This window comes from Parus major, chromosome 18 (assembly GCF_001522545.3).
Source record: "Parus major isolate Abel chromosome 18, Parus_major1.1, whole genome shotgun sequence".
In the NCBI taxonomy this organism is placed as follows: Eukaryota; Metazoa; Chordata; class Aves; order Passeriformes; family Paridae; genus Parus; species Parus major.
In genome coordinates, this window is record NC_031786.1 from 3,660,195 (window position 1) to 3,679,871 (window position 19,677).

The window sequence follows — 19,677 nt, forward strand, 5'->3', positions numbered from 1 at the left end:
ATTTAGTGCTGCTGTAGGCTAAGAAAAACTCACTGGTCTCTGTTATTCCACTGACACAAACATACCCTGCCTAGTCCTCCTCTACAAGGGTAATACAACTGGCATTGCTTTGCAGCCACACTTAGTAAGTGACAAGAGGTTTTTTGAAGAAGAAATGAACACACTTTGGTAACAAAAAGGATCTTGATCAGTGTGTTGCTCAATGAACTTCCCTTGTTTAAAAAAAAATTTGTTGCAAAACTCTTGTTGGTTCTGTAGAACTGCCAGACTGGATAATCTAGTTTTATGGGACTTCTTGTTTTCTCTCTGCTGCTAACTTCTGCATCTTATGTACGTGAGTTGTTCTCACTCGATTTTTACAAAGAACTTACCGCTCCTTAGTTTATTTCTATGCAATAGGGCAACACACAAGGGTCAAAGAAAGAAAAATTAGTGGTAGGTATCAGTGTTCCAAGATGCCTCCTGAATTAACTGAGTTAAGTGGACATGGAACAAGGGCCTGTACATATAATTTAGTGAATTAATTTGTAATGGGAGGGAGTTGATTTATTTTTGCAAATCTGTATTTGCTGGTGGTCGTCCTGTGGGTAGGAGGCCCAACAGACCAGACAGTGCTGGAAACAAATGAAAGCCCATCCAGCTTTCTGTGCTGAATCCCTGGAGAGACCTAATAGTGCAGTATCATTATTAATATTAGTGTGTAAACACAGTAGCTGGGTACACTCTGTCTGTCAGCAACATGCTGGTGCTGTTACAGAGATTACCTGGTGGGAAGCTGCCTGACTGCAAGCGGTGCTCTTACAGGTGCCATTTTACCCTGATTACAGCAGATGAACCATGAGTTGTAGCTCAGGTGCTTTGAGAAGTTGTGGAGGTCACCTGAAGCACTGCAGTGGAACTCACCAGGAAGGGAACATTTTATTACTGCACTTGAGCAGCAAGGTATTTAACAAAGGGCAATTCAGGTACATTTTTTTTTCATTAGGGGAAAAAAACCCAAGGCTGTGTTCATTATCAGGCAGTGTTTAAACAAACATGAATATCTTGCCATATGTGGCTTGTTTTAATTTAGCACTGAAGCTTATCTTAGGTATGTGGAGTAAATGAGCCAATGATTACCACCACAATAACATGTTTGGGTTTCCTGCTTTCATGGAGTGCTGGCAAGAAAGGCAGGCAGAATACTTGTGCTGCCTGTAAAGCAGGCAGAAAGTAGGTCAGTTGGGAATAGGACTTTCCACTGTCAGAAATAAGCTGTGTCCTTGCAGTTACATATGATGAGACTGTGGACTTGTTGAGGATGCTTAAAATCTTAATTTCCTATTGGTTTTGATGGGTCCTGCTCTCTGGCAGCTCTCAGGATTTTTCAGTGAGCAGGGAGCTGATGCTGCTAATTTTCTGGGCCTCGGAAAGCTGGCAAATGGTTGGAAAGTTTAGAGAAAAACCCATATTTCTCCTCCACTGTAATTTCTGAGAGGCACCTTTGTGCTGTGACCTCACACAAACAGCTGGTGTTGAAGGCACCCGTTGGAAAGGCTGTGGCTCACATTTCACATCATCGGCTGAATGAGGCTCTTGGTGCCCTCCCTGATCAATACAAGGAGCTGTCAGCCCTGAGTGACAGTGGGACAGGCTCCTATATGTTCCCATGTTTTCTGCACTTGCCACTGGCAAGGTATTTAGTCAGCATCCTCAGTAAGGTTCCTTAGGATGAAACCTCTTCCCCAGAACTGATGGAAATTAAACAACTTCTGTCATTTCCTACAGATGTCTCTGAAAGGTCCAGAGATGCAGCACTTTAGATTCGTGTTTACACGCAAGTGGGCAGAGAAAGAGGTGGTCATAAGAACCTGTTGGCAAGGCAGAATCTGGAGAATGCTTTCCTCCTTGCTGTCAGGCTTTATTTCTGACAGTTCTGATTTCTGTGAGCTTTAAGAGTGTGATTTTAAGACTGTGCTGCTCCCTCACATCTTTGTAAAACTCAAGTCGTATGTCACTGTTAACTCAAGAGCTCGGTTTATTGAACACAATATTGAATTTGAGATGCTAAGGCTGCAGTGTTTCAAGCTGTACTCTTGGACAGGTTCTTGTTCCTCTGTTCTCTCCATCCTGTTGTACTGTTCAAAGGGATGTCTTTTTTTTTTTCATTCACCAGCTCCTCAAAAACTTTCCCTTAAGAACTGATTCAAAGTATTTTGCCAGAATACCATTTAATATATGCAGATTTGGATCCTCATTTAGAGCCAGTAGAAATTTTCCTATGATCTTCAGTTCAATAGCAGTCAAAAAATAATGGCCCACAATCAATTTAAAATTTTGATTTCCAACACCTCACTTATAACCTGTAGACTTTAGAGGGCTCTTATGATAAGACAAAGGTATAAAGATTGTGTCTATTTATGGGATCCAATATACAGATTTTAAAGGGCAAATTTGAGGTCTGGAGGTCATGCTTTAGTAAGAGTGGTTTTTTGCATGCAAGAAATAATATCTTTGTGCATAGATGTAAATTAATAAGGATTGTCAAAATAAAACAGTTGTAGAACAGTACTGTTTTCAGCAAATTCCAGAGCATAGTTTGTGTCTCTAGCCTCATTTGCTGTCCCTGCAGCAGCAGCAGATGAGGATGACATGGGTTTAAATTGGCCCGTTAACCCAAATCCTGTGGTAGGGCCCCAGGGCAGGAAACCGTTTTTTTCCAGCTCATTCCAGTGGGGCAGTGACTTACTCACTGCTTCAGTCTCCCACTTCTCCTTTTCAGTATTGGCTCTAAGGGCACATTACAGTGATGACAACACGCAACTTTATCTTGTACATTAAAAATACTCAAGAGTTTGGTCAAAGGGCAAATTCATCTTACAGTGTATTTGTGAAATATAGAGAAAAGTAAAATGCATTCTATTTAGAGTATGGGTATTGCTTCATAAGGCTTTTTTTTCAGGTATGTATGCAAAGTGTGGGTCAGAACTATCTGAAACATATCATATACTTCTGCACACTCACAAATATATTCTGGCCATGATGCAACCAAAACTGGATCGGGACATCTGCCTGCTGCCTGATCGAAACATTCATTTTGGGAAATGTAATAGCCCCAAATAATTTACCAAATTAGTGGTATTATGTTACATTATGTTAACTGGTTTCTAATAACTGCTGTACTTGTGAATAAACTCTTGGAATTCTAGAATAAATCTTCATAATGTAGGATCAATCTCCTTTTAAATATTTTTTTCTCAACAAAGATATTTTACAATTTTTTTGCTAACAGAGGCTGTTATCAGTTCAGAAAGCTGAAGGTGTCTGCTGAACTGTAGGTTTTTAATTTAGGGATCAGTAACATAATCTATCTTAGTGGAGGCTGCAGGAAAAAAAAAATTGGAAACCCATGGAAATATCTTTAGAAACTCAATCTTCTCTCCAGCACTGGAGATATTTACAGGATGGTGTCCTGCTTCCTAACTCATCCCCACCATGCTCCAGAGTTGTTCTGACATGTGGTCTTTTTAGTCTACAAGGTGGACAAAGCTCTCTGTAGGACCTCACAAGAATTTGGCTTTTCCCTGCTACATGGAATGAAAACTTGAGGGAGACTGAGATGTATTTTTCAGTTTTATCACATTTTCTGTCCAGCTTTCATTCCAGTATAGAATAGTTGTTGCTTTGTTCAGTGGTTGTCACCACTGCCGTTGGTATCGGAACAGATCAGGCCTGTTAGAGGGACTTACCCAATTGCAGGGAACTGCAGTCCAGGGAATTTTGAAAGTGGGTTGATGTAGTTCAGTCCCAGCATGTCAACACTTGAGTGGGAAGCAGCTGGAGAGGAGAGAAGGCCTCAGGGCTTTGACTTTTGCAATAACTATTTCTGTTTGACCCCTTGTGGAGCAAAAGATTATTTCAATCACAAGAGGGCTCACTCTTTTACTGCTCTGTGTTCAAGCATTCAGTTGTTCAGGCAACAATCAATTAAACTTAAGATTCTCTTTTTATATCAGAGCAAGTTCTTATTTCAAAACAAACTTTGAAGTAGAGGTTGGAACCGGTCCCAAACCACATGAAAGTGAATGTGAAGAGTTTACTGTTTGTCTTCAAAGGATCTCTGCAGAGCCACAACCTGGGTTCAAGATCATGAAGTGTTAAGAAAATTTACGTTACCTCAGTAACTAAAAATGTAGAGAAATGGCTTTCCACAGCCTGTCTTTCCAGGTGAATGGTGCTAGTAGTGACAGGAGAATTCCTTTCACTTTAGAAAATGAACTCTTCCATCCTTGTGAAGAGCCTTATGCATGGAAATGAATCAGAAATCCATAAATGCTTTCTAGCAATTCATACACAACACTTCAGTATGCAGGAAGCCATCAGAATAGTGTTTTGGTTCATGTGCCACTAAGTACTAAAAAATTTCCTGCTGCTTTGTCATAACTTCTTAATCTGTTCCATCTACCACTTTTTTATCTTTGCTCATAAATCGAATTTCAGTTACTAAGAAACCAAGTTAAAGCAGGATTTTTTTCACTTCTGAGGAAGTACATGATGTTGAAGACATGGTACTAAAGAGAAGTCCAAGGACTTTCATGACAGTGATGCTTCTGTACACACTGAACAGTTTGGGATTTGCCATAAGACTCATTAATGTCATCTGATAGGCAGGAGTGCTTCAGAAAAACACTGAAAAACATTCATAAGACATTCATGAGACTTCTGGCATTGCTTATTAAAATGTAAGAGACATTTATTGATGAAATTGGAAACTGCTTTAAGTGACATTTCCCAACAGCTTTCAGAAATACAAGCTGAGGAATGAAAGCTCAATGCAAGTAATTATTGCACATAGATATGTGTGTGTGTCCTTTCACTGTTGTGGTACTGTGTGGTCAATAAAACCTGCAAAAATTCTCAGATCCTTAAGATAACTCTAGCAGAGGGGAGCAGTTTATTTTGGTTGACAAAAATAGGTTGTCCACTCTTAGAAAATTAAATAGAAACAAACTATTAGCCCAAAAATGCTTTGCTGTATTTCTACTCTCCACTGTATTTTCAGGACAGAGAGGGAGCTCTAGGGAAGCATTACTAACCAGATTCTCCTGCAAATGTCATGGACAAACCAGGATCAGTTGTTAGAAGACATAACCTATCTCTGAAATTTCCTGTAATTGTTCATGTTTTCCTGAGCGTTGTTTGATAAAACCCCTGAAATACTGAGGTGTTTGAGGCAGTCCTTCTCTGTGTTGTCCTGCTGATGTGTCCTGTCGGTAACAGTGCATTTAGCAAAGTTGGAGATTGAGTCAGATTGTAGTAGTTTTACACTGTAATTTCATGTAACTTCACACCACTATTTGATTTAGAGAAGAAACAGTCCTTTCAGTAAAATTAAAAGTTTCCGAAGATTATTCTGACAATAAACTATTTGTTTCAGTTAGTCTTATGTTTTGCCCAGGTTGACTAGAAAGTGATTTTATAGAAAATCTGCATTGTTGTACTTAAACAATAAATATGCAGACAATTGTCACTTCAAAAACAAGTTGTGCAGCTTTGCTACTCCTAGTGATCATTGGAGGGGATTTTTAGGAACAGAGCTGTTCCAGTGCTGGTGGTGAAGCTGCTGTTGTCTCACAATAGTCACTGTCACCACAGGTGAGAGTTTATTTTGTTATCAAGTGAGACACTCTCCATGTAATCAGCTCATCAAGAGGTTTAGAGAGTTTATTTGGCTTTTGCCTTTAGCAATGCTTGTAGCATTTCCATTAAATCTTACTTAACTGAGCCAGGTGTTACTTGTTCTGAGCCAGGTGTCACTTGTTCTGATTCATGATGCTGTTTCTTTCACAAAACTGAGCGTTCCCTTCCCATGAAGCATTTGTGATTACAAAACCTCTTGCCTTTGGTCTTTAATGTCTCTCTTCTTTTAGGTCATTTCACCCTGACTTAGGATACCCTGAGTCCATAAACTTGGTCTCAGTTTGCTTTTAGTGTTTCAACCCAGCAGCTCAGCTCAAGTCAATCCACTTTATATGATGGGCAGCAAATGCCTTTTTCTTGAGTTTCCCTAGAGATGGAGAACTCATGATGTAAGTCACCACATGTTGTATTTGATATTATAAAGCTTGTGGAATAATTGAAACAAACACTGAAATAATCAACATATAATGAATGAGGTGGAGGGTCCCCTTCCCAACATATCCTGAAACCAGTTTCTTTGTACAGGGGATAGAAATGAATTGCTTGATGCAGTTAATGCAATAAAAGGTCTGACTAAGCAGCCTGGTCTGTAGAGACAGATACAGAAGATGAGTCATTAAGCTCCTTTGTTTGAATGTAAATTATTCTTAGGGCCTTTGATGTGTGTTTGGGTTCTCAGTGAATTAAATGGAGTTTATTTTGACACCTTTGGGAGTGTATCCTGGAGCATTTTTTTGGCTTAAAGAGAAAAAGAAATGACATGTACTTATGTTTTGAACAAAGCTCCTCTGAGTGTTTACTGTTGTAAGAAGAAATCAATGAAATAAAGATAACTGTACTGTTATCCCTCATATCCTGCTTTCTTTTTGTCTCTGGCATTAAATGTGTTTCTTTGGATGACTGCTGCTTTCAGCTGTGTTGCAGCCAACACAGAGATCTGCTTGGGTAGGGGGTTATGTTTTTTTTAATCCATGTAAAACCAGGTCATCCTTGCAGGCCATTGCCATCAAACCCAGCAGCTGGTGTGTTGCTGTGCCATGCCCTGCAGAGTGGCACAGACTCTGTAAGCCCTGGGTACCGAATCCTGAATTTCCTGTTCTCGTCTTGCTTAGCTCTGCAGATATCCCAGTACACTCAGGCTGCCCAGAATCTGTGCCAGCTTCCCAGTCAAAAGCTGTCAGAGAATCAGTGTTTTTGTTCTTATTTCCTTCCTGTTGCATCATTATGTTCACATGGAGACAGAAGAGGTGAAAAACAGTGTTTTCTTGGTCATGTTTCATCCTCTGACTCAGACTCATTCCAGTAGAGTTTGATTTTCCCTGTGGAAGTGGAGATACTTAAGGATTGCACTTAAAATCCTTAAATACCTCTTGGCTTCTGAGGTATTTTCTGCCAGTATACCCATTAATAAACACGTTTGTCTTGGAAATTGTAGTGTGTCTTATAAATCAGGATACTTCTAAGGTGTTGGCATCAGGAGTGAAAACCCTGTGATTCAGGATTTTGTAAGCTCTCAGTAATTTTGAGGTAGTGTTGGTAAAACTGAGCAAAGGACTTCAGAAGTCTTTCTCAAATACTTTGTAATTTCCCATTTTATGAACCAAGGTCCAGGAACGAGAGGACACGGTTAACTGTGCATCAGCCTTTCTAAAAGGAGTAAGATGTTGCAGGCCTGACTTAATCCTGTATCTGGTGAATTCAAGGGATTGAATTGCTAGTATTTTGACTTTTTATTTTTCTGTGTGTGCAGATCCTGTCCTCCAGGTGCCAATCCATGTGGAAGAGTAAGTCTGTTTATATCATTTTCAGCTTGTTCAATTTACATTGACATCTTCAAATTTCATTTAATTTGAACTAAACCAATTTGTGTTCTAGACAAGAAGGCAATTTAAGTTAGTTTTGGGAACAAATAAAAGGATAGAATTAGCTACATATAATAACTAAGAAGAAACATCCTGTCTGCAGCCTGTTCTCTGGAGCCCTCGTTGGGTTTGGACATCAGGGCTGTGAACTGTGCCACAAATGACAGGTGTGAAATGACAGAGCCAGGGCTGATTCTGGCTTCTGTACTTACCCCCTCAAACAGAGACTAAAACCAGTAAAACACAGAAAACTCCAACTCACAACCAGAATCTGCAAATGACATATTTGAGCTGTAATTTCAGATTGGCCCCTGCAGCAATCTCACATTTAGCTATAAAATTTGGGACTTTGAAGTTAGTGCTGCCATCCTTTCTTTTTTTTTTTTCATCATAGAATCATAGACATCAGGGTTTGAGTTTGTTTGGGGTCTGTGTTGTTTGGCTTTACTCAGATTTCCTTAATTCTGGCAACTCTTTCATTATTTTTTGCCTTCCTTATGCTCTCCCATTTTGTTTATTTGTTTGGGTTTGTTCTAAATCTGTGTCATTTTAAGAGCTTGTTGGTTTAGTTTAAACAATTTCACTTGAGTCATTGCCTGCCACATTTGGATATTTGTGTATTCATATGCATTAGTGGTTTTCATCAGTTTTAAAACTTCCTTATATATTTTAATTTTCACAGTCAATAAATGAAACGTCAAAAAATTTAATGTCAGATGCACTTCTCTGTAAAGCCAGTGCTGACCACAGTTTCTTTCCTGCAGTCTGAGAAGCACAGTAGATTTTTATCATTTTTAATTGCTGCTTAAATCCTAGGCCAGCATTTCTTCCAGACCCAAATGATGGTAGTTTGTACACACTTGGTGGCAAGAACAGTGAAGGCTTGACTGTAAGTATATTTTTTAATTCTCTCCTAAAAAGTGCCCCAGTCAACCTTATGCCTTTGCAGAAGGAAAACATACTTACATTTTGTTAGAGCAGAATGTTGCCACCTTATGATTGTCAGGAAGTGAATTCTACTTGAATATATCAACACCACATCTTGTCCCCATGTATGACTTTTCTGAACCTTGCTAAAATAATGGTAATTAAAAATAAAATTTATGTTTTGTTATCCAAATTCTGAATAATCTCTGTGTGATTTGATGGGAAAGGTGTACCCTTCCAAGGACCAATCAGATGTGTCACTCTTCCCAAATACTTACATTTCTTAAACCATCTGCCAGAAGCAGGATTAATGCATGCTCTGTGCTAACCCCTTTAGAACGTCTTTATAGGATTTAATAAGCAAAAAAAAATGCTGAACCTTTCAGATTAGTCACCAATCCTCATAGGCCACAGCTACTGCCTAATGCTGGACTTTCATTTTTAAACTTTGTGGTGATACTCAGATAAAATGTTTGGCTTCCTTACAAGAATTTTTTCCTCAGCTGCTATGATTTCCCTTAGTATTGTTAAATATTTTCGTATTTACTCTGGCTGAATTCTCAGGTATTATAATAATAGAAATAACCAATAAAATTATTGTTTGTTTGTTTGTTTTGCCCCTAGAAACTTCCATTTACTATCCCAGAGCTGGTGCAGGCATCTCCCTGTCGCAGTTCTGATGGGATCCTGTACATGGGTGAGCTCAGATTTTATCTCCTTTAGATTGTGAGACGTTCAGCAACTACAAAATGTAGAGACTCCCAAACAGAATGAAGGAAATGGGCCTTATTTTGGGTATTAGTTATGGTTGTTCATAAATCTTTCCAATGACAAAAAAGCTGATTAATTTAGAATACAGTTATTGTGTGATGATTAAAAACCAATTGCTTTTCCTGAAGGAGAACATACCTTTTCTAAGCAGTGAAATGCCTGTATGGAGATTTTTGCTTTCTTGAGATACAGTCTGTCAACAAAATATGAGTTCTACTTTAAATCTTCATATTATTATAAACATCATTGACTGCCTGATAATTAGGATAAAATTAGAAATCCCATTGCACCACAGTTAGACATCCTCCATTGTCTGAGGTACAGTCAGTTCATTTATAGTACAAATAATAAATTTATTGCTCACTGTCCTGACTCATTCTAATTGCAGATGGATTTGGGAGGAGAAAAGGGGAAGAAAGGATAGTTATTACTTATCATGACAGTAAAATATGTGAAAGTCAGAGTGAGCTTAGTATTGGGGATTTTAAATCTCCTGAAGGGCCAATGCTCCTTCTCTGCTTCATGTCTTGCCAGTAAATGAGAAAAAAAAGTTTATTTGAAGTTTCTAAACATGACATACATGTATTAACTTCAAAGAAATTCTTAAGGCCATGGCTCACATAGTCTTGAGTGGGATGTTTGGATTACAATCCTTAAGCAATTTGAAAGGTGTAGGCCCTCACTTTTTTTTCCCTTCTTCTTTCACCATGAACATTTTAGTCTCCTCATCTGAGAGCTCCTGGGATCTGCTGCACTAAGAGCTGTTCGAGTTTATGTGTGAAAAAATCATTCAGCCAATAGTACTTACTGTTCTAAATATTGCATTTGGGGTTTGTGGTCAGTATTTGGGATTGGCCAGTAGTGCTAAACGATGAAACTAAACCTAACAGTGAGAACTGTTTTATTAAACATGCTTTATTTGTGCCAAGTCTATGAGTCTACTAAAGACAAAAGAAGACTGAAAAGCTGAACAAAAGAGCAGTTTTTCCAACTGAATGGTAATGTGGCTTAAATTATGATTTCAGGTAAAAAGCAGGATATTTGGTACGTGGTTGACCTCATGACTGGGGAGAAACAGCAGACCTTGACTTCCTCTTTTGCAGAAAGTCTTTGCCCATCAACATCCCTCCTGTATCTTGGGAGAACAGGTCATATGCTTTTTTTTTCCTGTAGTTTAAAAGAAAATTCTGGTTTTTAAAGTTCAGGCTCATAACAAATGACCCTGTGGTTAGTTCAGGTTTTCAAGTTGAATTCTTGCCAGAACTTCTGTGAATTATGACTTTAGACTGTACACAATAAAATTATTAACTGTAGCAGCAGAAAGATATTGGTTTTTAAACTTTGGCAATAGGTCCATTAGGCTTTTTGTCGACTAAGTGGCATTTGTATTGTAATTAATGGTGTAGTCCAGTACCAGCTGTGAACTGTTTGTTCTGTAGCTTTTAAAAACTGTTTAAAGAAGATGGAAGTAGAGCACATCCAGTGACATCACAAGTGCAGTGTGATAAATAACTGGTAAAGTTAGACCAACACCATGGAGGTGCTGACTAGAAACAGGAATAAGTGTTACAGACTTGTTCTTTAACCTCTCTATCAATGTGTTTTTGAAGTGGTACAGTGTTGGGAAAATGAAATGCTGACAGCAGTGAGTGCTGTGTGGTGTTTGAGGAATGTCTCAGATTTGAGAAGATTGATTCTATTCTCTCATAGGTTTTTTTGCTTCACAGACTGTATGTTTTTTAACAGAGTACACGATCACAATGTATGACACCAAAAAGAAGGAGCTGCGATGGAATGCAACCTATTTTGATTATGCAGCTACTTTGCCTGATGAAGACATAAAATACAGTAAGAATTTAATTGCTGTCTCCCTCCTGTAGTGGAGTTTTGTATATAGGCAAAAATATTCTCATTTTTTTGTGTGGTTGTCTGTACTTCTGCCCATTTTTATCCATTACATACTGCAATATCTAAAGCCTGCTAGGTAGTTTCAGGTAAATTGAATCCAGGAGAGTGCAGCTCTTGAGGGGGTGATTCATTAAAATAAGTAAGAAATGGCAGGAGAGGCAGCAGATCTGAACTGTGGCGCACAACCTGATTGCAACGCTCTTGAATGGCAGCTGGACTTGTGTCAGCCCAGTTGTGGCCGAGGCTTTGCTGCTCAGCTGCTGTGCAGTGAAAGGTGTGGTGGTGACTGCAGGGAGAATTGTTCTGTGCATGATTAAAGCTACAAAACCCTGGTGACCTCCACATGTTTGTGCATTGCAGAAATGTCCCATTTTGTGTCCAACGGGGACGGGCTGGTGGTGACCGTGGACAGCGAGTCCGGGGATGTGCTGTGGATCCAGAATTACGCGTCCCCCGTGGTGGCCTTTTACATCTGGCAGCGAGAGGGGCTGAGGAAAGTCCTGCACACCAACGTGGGCATCGAGACCCTGCGCTACCTGACCTTCATGTCTGGGGAGGTTGGACACATCACCAAGTGGAAATATCCCTTCCCAAAGGAAACAGAGACCAAGAGCAAACTAACGTGAGCCTGAGATTCCGCTGTTCTCACTGCTGTCCATTTGACAGCTTTGTCATTAAACAGAACAAGGGTTGCCACAAGTTGCAGCATGGTGAAAAGAATGCATAAAAGCATTTCTAGTTCTCCAGGTGTTCTTTTATACAATATTTGATCTTTTAGTGTGTAAAGTCAGAGACAAAACAAAAAACTTATAAACTGAGGAAGTGTATATTCCTAAGTTTTATCAGATGTTCTGTGTTGAATAGTTCCTCACAATGTGGAATTAACTGGTTTTCCTAATGTGAAGCCTTTCACACTATAAAAATGATGCACAGCATTTTGGCAAATGCCAGTTATTGAAAAACACAGAAACAGGACATGAGTTATGTCAAATGAGTGACAGTGCTGTGAATAATGAACTGACAATGCTTTCATAATTAAAAAAAAGGCTTCATAATACAGCAGTACTTCAAATAATTTTACAGATCAAGGTTTTTCAAGATACAAATACTGATGATTTGAGAAGCCCCTGTGTTGGTTCTGCAGGGCTGTGCTGCCCAGGTTTTAGCTGAGATGGTAACACATCCATTTGCCTGCTGCTAACAGTGACTGTGTTTCTGCAGCCCAACCCTGTACGTAGGGAAATACTCCACGAGTTTGTACGCATCGCCCTCCATGGTGCACGAGGGAGTCACTGTCGTGGTAAGTGGGGAGCTGGCAGGGGGGAAAGTGCCTTTATGGAATTAGTGCAGTCCTGGGCTTGGAAGAAAGGCTGAAATGATATCATGCATAAAATTATATTAAATTAAAATAGAAAATAAAACACTGAAGACTACATCTACAGAAATTTGAGGGTTTTGAGATTTCGATCAAGAAATGCATAGCAAATGAAGTATTTCCTGGAGCAATTAACAACCACAGAATACATGACTATACTTACAGAATCATTTCCATTGCTGCAAAGCAGTAACTGCAGCTCCCCAGGAACTGTGCCAGGCAGGCTCAGCAGGAGCAGACTTGAGGTTACTGCTATTGTTGGTGCTTTGTGGTTCACGTTAAAATTGCTGGTTTGTGCATCAAAGTAATTCCCCACAGACAGGAAACTGCATCATAGTTCTGTTTTGCTCATTGTGGCTGCCAGGTAGGAAATACAGATTCTGCTTAACTTTGGGGGAAAACAAAAAAAAATAGGAGTAATCTCATCTCCCAGGCAACATGTCCCTGAAAAAGTCCAATGTCCAAGGTTGTGGAAGCAGCTGCTAAGGGCATAATGGCTGTGTTTACTCACAGTGACTTTGCTGCCAGTAATCTTTGCTTGCCCACCCATTTTGACCTCCAGCTTTTTAATTTGGTAGCCTATTTAAATATTCTAAGGTCAGAGTAACAGTAGTTGTAACACTGATCTCTCTGCAGCCCCGTGGCAGCGCCATTCCCTTGCTGGAGGGTCCAAAAACAGAGGGAGTCACCATTGAAGACAACGGCGAGTGTGTGATCACACCCAGCACCGATGTGAAGTTTTCAGGCAGGCTGAAGGAAAAGCACAAGCTCAACTACTGGAATGACTGGCTGCTGATAGGTGTGGGAGGCCCTGCCTGGCCATAATTACTGAATTCTAGTAACAGTGTCTATCTAATTCATCCTCATTTGCATATAAAATAATGTGTTACATATACGCCTGCCTTCTGTTTTCCCCAAGGCTCCTGCCTTATTCTGCGATGAGGTGAAGTGCTCCCTATGTGGAAAGTTTTTTATTGTTTATTTGCCCTCTCCCTCAGAGAGGGTATAATAATTTATTATTTTCTGTAAATATTGTATTTGGGTCCATTTGGATTTTCTTATTGTGTGTGTTATTACCTTAATTCTCATCATATGGGTCAAATAGTTGTTTTTTGTCCATTTTGTAAATGGATTAAAACAGAGAGGCTGAAGATAATGTTTATGAATTGTCAGCCTGTCCTGTGTGTCCCAAGTTCCTAAATTTTGGAATTCACTTTTCAGTGCATTTACAGTTTTGCTTCAAAAATGAGGAACTGTCTGAGGTTCAGTTTTAAGTGATGACTGGTGATAATTGAGTGACAGGAGCTCTAGGGCAGGGAGAGTGTGCAACTTTCAGCTTTTTAAAGTGCCATCTTTCTCTTCCCATGATCCCTTTCCTTGTTAATACCCTCTCTCCTGCAGTATGTCAGGCAGTTCCCTGAATCAGGTCATGTTCCTCTGCAGCTCTCAGTGACCTCTACCCCCCATTTTCCCTCTCCTTTCTCTTTCCTGCTGTATACACGAGCATCATGTTTCTCACTCTTCAGCAAGGATGCTGCAATCAAGGATATCTTTCCTAAAAAAGGACAACTGTCTGCTTCAACAAATGTGTTTTATTTATAGGGCACCATGAAACACCATTATCTGCCCCCACAAAGATCCTGGAGAAATTCCCAAGCAATTTACCCAAGAGGCCTGAAAACGTGATTCCAGCTGACTCTGAGAAAGCCACTATTGAAGAGGTTTGTGATGAGAATAATTCTCTTACTGCATGAGAGAAGAATATAAAGGAGCAGAGGTTAGGGAAGGACACAGGAGGAAACCTGTGTGGAATTACTTCACAGTTTTTGTGTCAGATGTTTGTGTACTTAGCACATAGAATCACTGGTATGAGAAGATGTCTTTATTTGTTGCAGAATTAAGGCTTTCTGCTGCCTTTTTTTCCCCCCACATGCAAAACATTTGTTTTGGTAGGTTAAGAAATGACTAAAAATGATGTAGCAGATAGGCAGGTTATGAATGCCTCATTACCCACTGAGATACTGAGCTAACAGAGCTTTCTTTGCCTCAGGTCATTGACATTGTTGAAGGTTCCTCAACAGAAGGGCCTCCAGCTGCTCCAAAGGATATCGAGGAGACTCCTGCTCGGCCCATCCTGCGGCTGGAGGCTCCAGTGGACTCCATGCTGAAGGACATGGCCACGATCATCCTCAGCACTTTCCTGCTTGTGGGCTGGGTGGCTTTTATCATCACCTACCCTATGGTAATGCTGACTTGGCTTGATGTGTTTTTGAGTGTCAGGAGCATCAGGAACATTATAGGGCCCAGAAATTATAACAGGAGTTAGTGACACACTCCAGGGATTTTTCCCCTCTTCACAGATGTGCACTGGGGAGCAAAGGCACAAGTTTGACTTAACAGGGATTTCTCTGGCCATATGTGCCAGCTGTGGAGAGCTTTTCCATACACCACTTGTGGTTTTTATAAGTATTACTCTTTTTGGATTTAGCTCAGCACTATTAGCTTCACCCCTCTCTTCCCCACCTGAACCACTGTCAGCTTTTCCAGGTTTTGGATCAAAGCCTTTATCTTTCTATGGTTTAAAGACACTTGGTCAACCTACTAAAAGCCTTTTTAACCAAGCCATGTGATTTCTCATCTTGGCAGCAGAAGTCCAGAATGAAATAGAAATTGTGAGTGAATGTTCCACAGCCTGTGTGTGGCTGGCAGGGACAGGGCAGGAGAGTTTGGCTCCAACCTTTTAGAAGTAGCTCCCCAGTAGCTGTAGAGTTCCCTTGCATGACCTGACTGCCAAATATTCACTGAGGTTGTTTCTCACAGAGTGTCCACCAGCAGCAGCAGAGGCAGCATCAGCTGGAAGAGAAGATCCAGCTCTTGCAGCAACAGAAGCTGCCCTTTGGTGCTCCTGCTGACCTCCCACCCGAGGCAGATTTCCTGGACACGTCGTATGGCCGGACAGAGAGCTCAGCTGCCAGCACCCCAAACCTGTCCCCCAGAGCATCAAACCACTCTGCCTATTCCAACATCTCCACATCTGATGTTGGGAGCTGCCTCTCCACTGAGCAAGAAGAGGGAGGTAAAGTTGACTCTGTGGTTTGCTGTGTCTCTATTTCCCCAGTCTCTGTGATGGTACAGTAGAATAGTTACTGATGATACTCCATAGCTCAGCAAGGTGAAAAGAACCATTGTTCTCATTCAGGCTGAGCCCTGCACCTCAGCAGGATTGTTGCTTTACAGTAACAGCCAGCTGAGGGCTTGTGCTGCCCAGGGCAGTGTGTTCCTGTCACTTACAGCCATTCCAGGGAGAATAAAAACCATCCATTTAAATAAAAACACGTATTAAGATGATTAACTGGACTCAAGACATGGGGATTAGGCAGCACAACCTTCCTGCCTGTCTTCCTGTGCACCTATTTGTTCCTTCAAAGGCTACTAAACCCACTTCCATAACTGTCAGTCAGCATTTCCTAAATTCAACATCTATAAACTTTTAGGAGTTTGACTGCTGAGAACCACTCATTTGTCACATCCATGAGCCATAAGATGTGTGTAAATGTATTTTGATCCTTGATGTTGGCTCATTGGGTCATCACAGAGTGTTGGCCTACTCAGGGTAAGTACCAACATGGACATGTTCATTTCTTTTAATCAAATGTGTGTTAAATTTAAACATGAACCAAAAGACTTTTACAGACTGGCCCCAAATTCTGTGCAGTTGTAAAAGATTGCCTTGCTCCATCCTAAACCACTGCTTGTTTTTCTTTTCTTCAGATGAAGAAGCAAACCGAGTGATTGTTGGCAAGATTTCGTTTAACCCTAAAGATGTACTGGGACATGGTGCTGAAGGGACAATTGTTTACAGGTAGAAGAGAATGTGTGCATTAAACAGACCAAAGTTGTGTTTGTATTAGATCCTTTTGTTGTTTTTTTTTTATGAAAGCCCTCACATCTACTATGAACAGAAATCAAACTTTTTGCATGTGTCTAGAATATTTTCATGCATTTCTTCACCAGCAAAAAGCTACTTTACTTCCCTAAGAAGTGTTTACTGGCCAAATGTACCTATTTCCAGCATAGGAAATGCTTTAATTTGCCTCCACAGTGACTTCTGTTGTCACGTTTTCTGTACATGCTCTGGCTGCAGAGTGTGAAGGGTGGTTGTGCCTTCCCTCCCTGGCTGCAGGGGCTCCTTTGATAACCGAGATGTGGCAGTGAAGAGGATTCTCCCCGAGTGCTTCAGCTTTGCAGACCGGGAGGTGCAGCTGCTGCGCGAGTCGGACGAGCACCCGAACGTGATCCGCTACTTCTGCACGGAGAGGGACCGGCAGTTCCAGTACATCGCCATTGAGCTGTGCGCTGCCACCCTGCAGGAGGTGACCTGGGAGCAGCTTCTCCCTGGAAGGCCTTTACTTCCCTTGAGCTTAAGTTGCTGAAGTGCCTGACACAGGGGATGTTCCATTTACCCCCACTGTTACCCCTGTGACAATTCCATGTTTGTAGAAGAGTTTTCAGACCTGTAGAAAGACATCTTTAACCCTGGGCTGATTTATGGACAGAAGTTGTTGTCCTTTAATTTTTAACTTCTTGTGAAGGACTCCATTCTAGTCATCCTCCCCCTCCTATGGCACAGACTTTGAAGACTGTTCTTCTTCCTAGAGCACAGTGCTATAGAGAATTCTAGCTCTGAATGAGACTTTAGATATCATCACCTTCAGCCAAAAAAAACCCTCTTTGCTGTGTGTTACCAGCTAGCACAATTTATCCAGTCACATCTCTTTTGGGGGGTGAAGTCCATGGATTTATTATTTATGCAGCTTCTAAGCAGAGCTGTGGCTAACTCCTGGTTCTCTGTTGCAGTACATTGAGCAGAAGGCCTTCAGCCACCATGGCTTACAACCCATCACCCTCCTGCAGCAAACAACGTCTGGGCTGGCTTACCTGCATTCCCTGAGTATTGGTAAGAACACCTCTCCTTTCAGGACTGGATGGAAAATAAAGAGAAACTGGTCTGGTACTGGTCAGTTCAACTGGCCTATTGGAAAGTGTCCCTGCCTATGGCAGGGGAGTTGGAATGAGATGATCTCTAAGGTCCCTTTTGGACCCATTCTGTGGTTCTATTTGACACTGGCCTTGTCCCTGCAACATTCTGCAGCTCTGGAGTACTAAAGCAAGTCATTAGTGTTCAGCAGGGTGCTGAAGTTTTTAGATAGGAGCTGTATAAAACATGGTGGAATAAAAAAATGAAATTAGCAATGAAAATAATTTTAAGTTCCGACTTTGGTTTGTGAAAGGTCCAGTTAAAAATTTACAAAGATTGTTGGGACTGCCTGAGTGGACAAGTGGATGTTTTTAACAGTCCACAGGGACCTGAAGCCCCACAACATTCTCATCTCGATGCCCAATGCTCATGGGAAAGTCAAAGCCATGATTTCAGACTTTGGACTGTGCAAGAAGCTGGCAGTGGGCAGGCACAGCTTCAGCCGCCGCTCGGGCGTGCCGGGCACTGAAGGCTGGATCGCCCCGGAGATGCTGAGTGAAGACTGCAAAGAGAACCCGGTAAGTCCTCACCCTTCCCAGGCTGCCCAGGACCAGGCCAGACCCTAAAATAGGCAGCACCTGGTGCCTGGGCCTCCAGGCTGCTTCGCAGCTCAAATCTGAGTCAGAAAGTTTCCTTCTGCTCTCAGATGCAAAATAACCACCCTCTGACAATCAGAGCTTTCAGGGGGAAAAGATGTCACTGCTACTGAAGGCTGTTTCTTTGCAGACGTACACTGTGGACATCTTTTCAGCTGGCTGTGTCTTCTATTACGTGGTGTCTGAAGGTGGCCATCCCTTTGGCAAGTCCCTGCAGCGGCAAGCCAACATCCTGCTGGGAGCATACAGCCTGGAGGCTCTGGATGCAGGGAGGCACGGTAAGGACTGCACTGCAGGGATCAGTGAGCAGCCCAGGCTGCTAAACACCAACACCAGTCAGAACCAAGGCCCACAGTTACCCCCAGCCTGGCAGAGAGGAAAGTTATATTCCTTGGGTCCTCCTGAAGTAAAGGGCTTAAAGTTCTTGGAGTTAGTACCCCAGAGCAACTCCGGAATACACAATTTGGAACCCTGCAATCTTGACTGTGAAGCTATTTACTGTATTTAAAGGGTGGGAGAGAGCTGAACTTTGATATTCTTAATCTTTGATATTATTTTTTTTTGTTGACCAGCACATCTGTGAGGGCAGTACTTGAACTAGCAGAACAGGAGGAAGTAGAGACCATAATGAATTTTTGAAGTACAAAATATTGTAAAAATATAAATTTTATGTATTATAATTTAATATTTATGTTTTATAAAATATATTTTACATTTCACTACACCCAAGAATGCAGAGAAAATAAAACAAAAGAAGTAAATTTCCTTGCACACTCTCCCTTGCAGAAGACATTGTTGCTCGTGATTTAATAGAGCAGATGATAAACATGGACCCTCAGAAACGGCCATCTGCCAGTTGTGTGCTCAAACACCCCTTCTTTTGGAGTCTAGAAAAACAGCTCCAGTTCTTTCAGGTTTGTGATGACCTTTTCTCTCCTCTCAGTTCTCAGGGCTACTGTAGACTTTTTCAGGTCCTGAATTCAGTCCCTCTCTCTGAATGTCTCTTCCAGGATGTTAGTGACCGGATAGAGAAAGAGTCTTTAGACGGTCCAATAGTCAAGCAGTTAGAAAGAGGTGGAAGAGAGGTGGTGAAAATGGACTGGAGAGAGCACATCACTGTTCCTCTTCAGACAGGTAATGGACAGTATTTTATCAGAGTGGGAATTACCTGCTGTTCCCATTTTGCTGGGACAGGAAAGTAAGGCTAACGCTGTCTCAGTTTTGGCATATCACTGTTACTTGCCAGTAAAGTATTTCTAATGCAAATACATGTTTATATACTGAAAGGATCTGTGGCTGCAGACAGACACCCCAGCACCTAAAACTGCATCACAACACATAATTTTTTTTGTCTTGCAGATCTTCGAAAATTCAGATCCTACAAAGGTGGCTCCGTCCGGGACCTTCTGAGGGCGATGAGAAATAAGGTAAAGGATTCTTTCCCTCGTGCACTCTGGGCTGCTGCCTCTGGCTGCTGTTGTTGCCAGCCTGTATCAGACCCTGATTTAGGTACTGAGCTCG

The 19,677-nt window shown here is 41.3% G+C and overlaps 1 protein-coding gene and 1 long non-coding RNA gene across 6 annotated transcripts in view; one reads left to right on the plus strand and one right to left on the minus strand.

Moving 5' to 3' along the window:
* ERN1 (endoplasmic reticulum to nucleus signaling 1) overlaps positions 1-19,677 on the plus strand; it is a 31,764-nt gene that overhangs the window by 10,187 nt on the left and 1,900 nt on the right. For 4 of the 5 annotated variants that reach the window (XM_015645556.3, XM_033518743.1, XM_033518744.1 and 1 more), the window contains 19 exons: positions 7,430-7,463; positions 8,358-8,430; positions 9,093-9,165; positions 10,265-10,387; positions 10,986-11,087; positions 11,508-11,769; positions 12,369-12,447; positions 13,159-13,321; positions 14,125-14,243; positions 14,573-14,764; positions 15,343-15,598; positions 16,294-16,384; positions 16,706-16,895; positions 17,380-17,479; positions 17,879-18,078; positions 18,287-18,434; positions 18,943-19,070; positions 19,167-19,290; positions 19,516-19,583. In XM_015645556.3, coding sequence (XP_015501042.1) covers positions 7,430-7,463; positions 8,358-8,430; positions 9,093-9,165; positions 10,265-10,387; positions 10,986-11,087; positions 11,508-11,769; positions 12,369-12,447; positions 13,159-13,321; positions 14,125-14,243; positions 14,573-14,764; positions 15,343-15,598; positions 16,294-16,384; positions 16,706-16,895; positions 17,380-17,479; positions 17,879-18,078; positions 18,287-18,434; positions 18,943-19,070; positions 19,167-19,290; positions 19,516-19,583 — 2,525 coding nt within the window. Of the gene's footprint in view, positions 1-7,429; positions 7,464-8,357; positions 8,431-9,092; positions 9,166-10,264; positions 10,388-10,966; positions 11,088-11,507; positions 11,770-12,368; positions 12,448-13,158; positions 13,322-14,124; positions 14,244-14,572; positions 14,765-15,342; positions 15,599-16,293; positions 16,385-16,705; positions 16,896-17,379; positions 17,480-17,878; positions 18,079-18,286; positions 18,435-18,942; positions 19,071-19,166; positions 19,291-19,515; positions 19,584-19,677 lie in introns of those variants that run through there. The other variant, XM_015645557.3, reaches the window with a different exon arrangement.
* On the minus strand, positions 12,129-13,164 carry LOC117245265. Its single transcript, XR_004499767.1, has 2 exons — positions 12,686-13,164; positions 12,129-12,517 (listed from the first exon to the last, which is right to left on the minus strand). It is a non-coding gene; the product is annotated as an uncharacterized LOC117245265 (long non-coding RNA).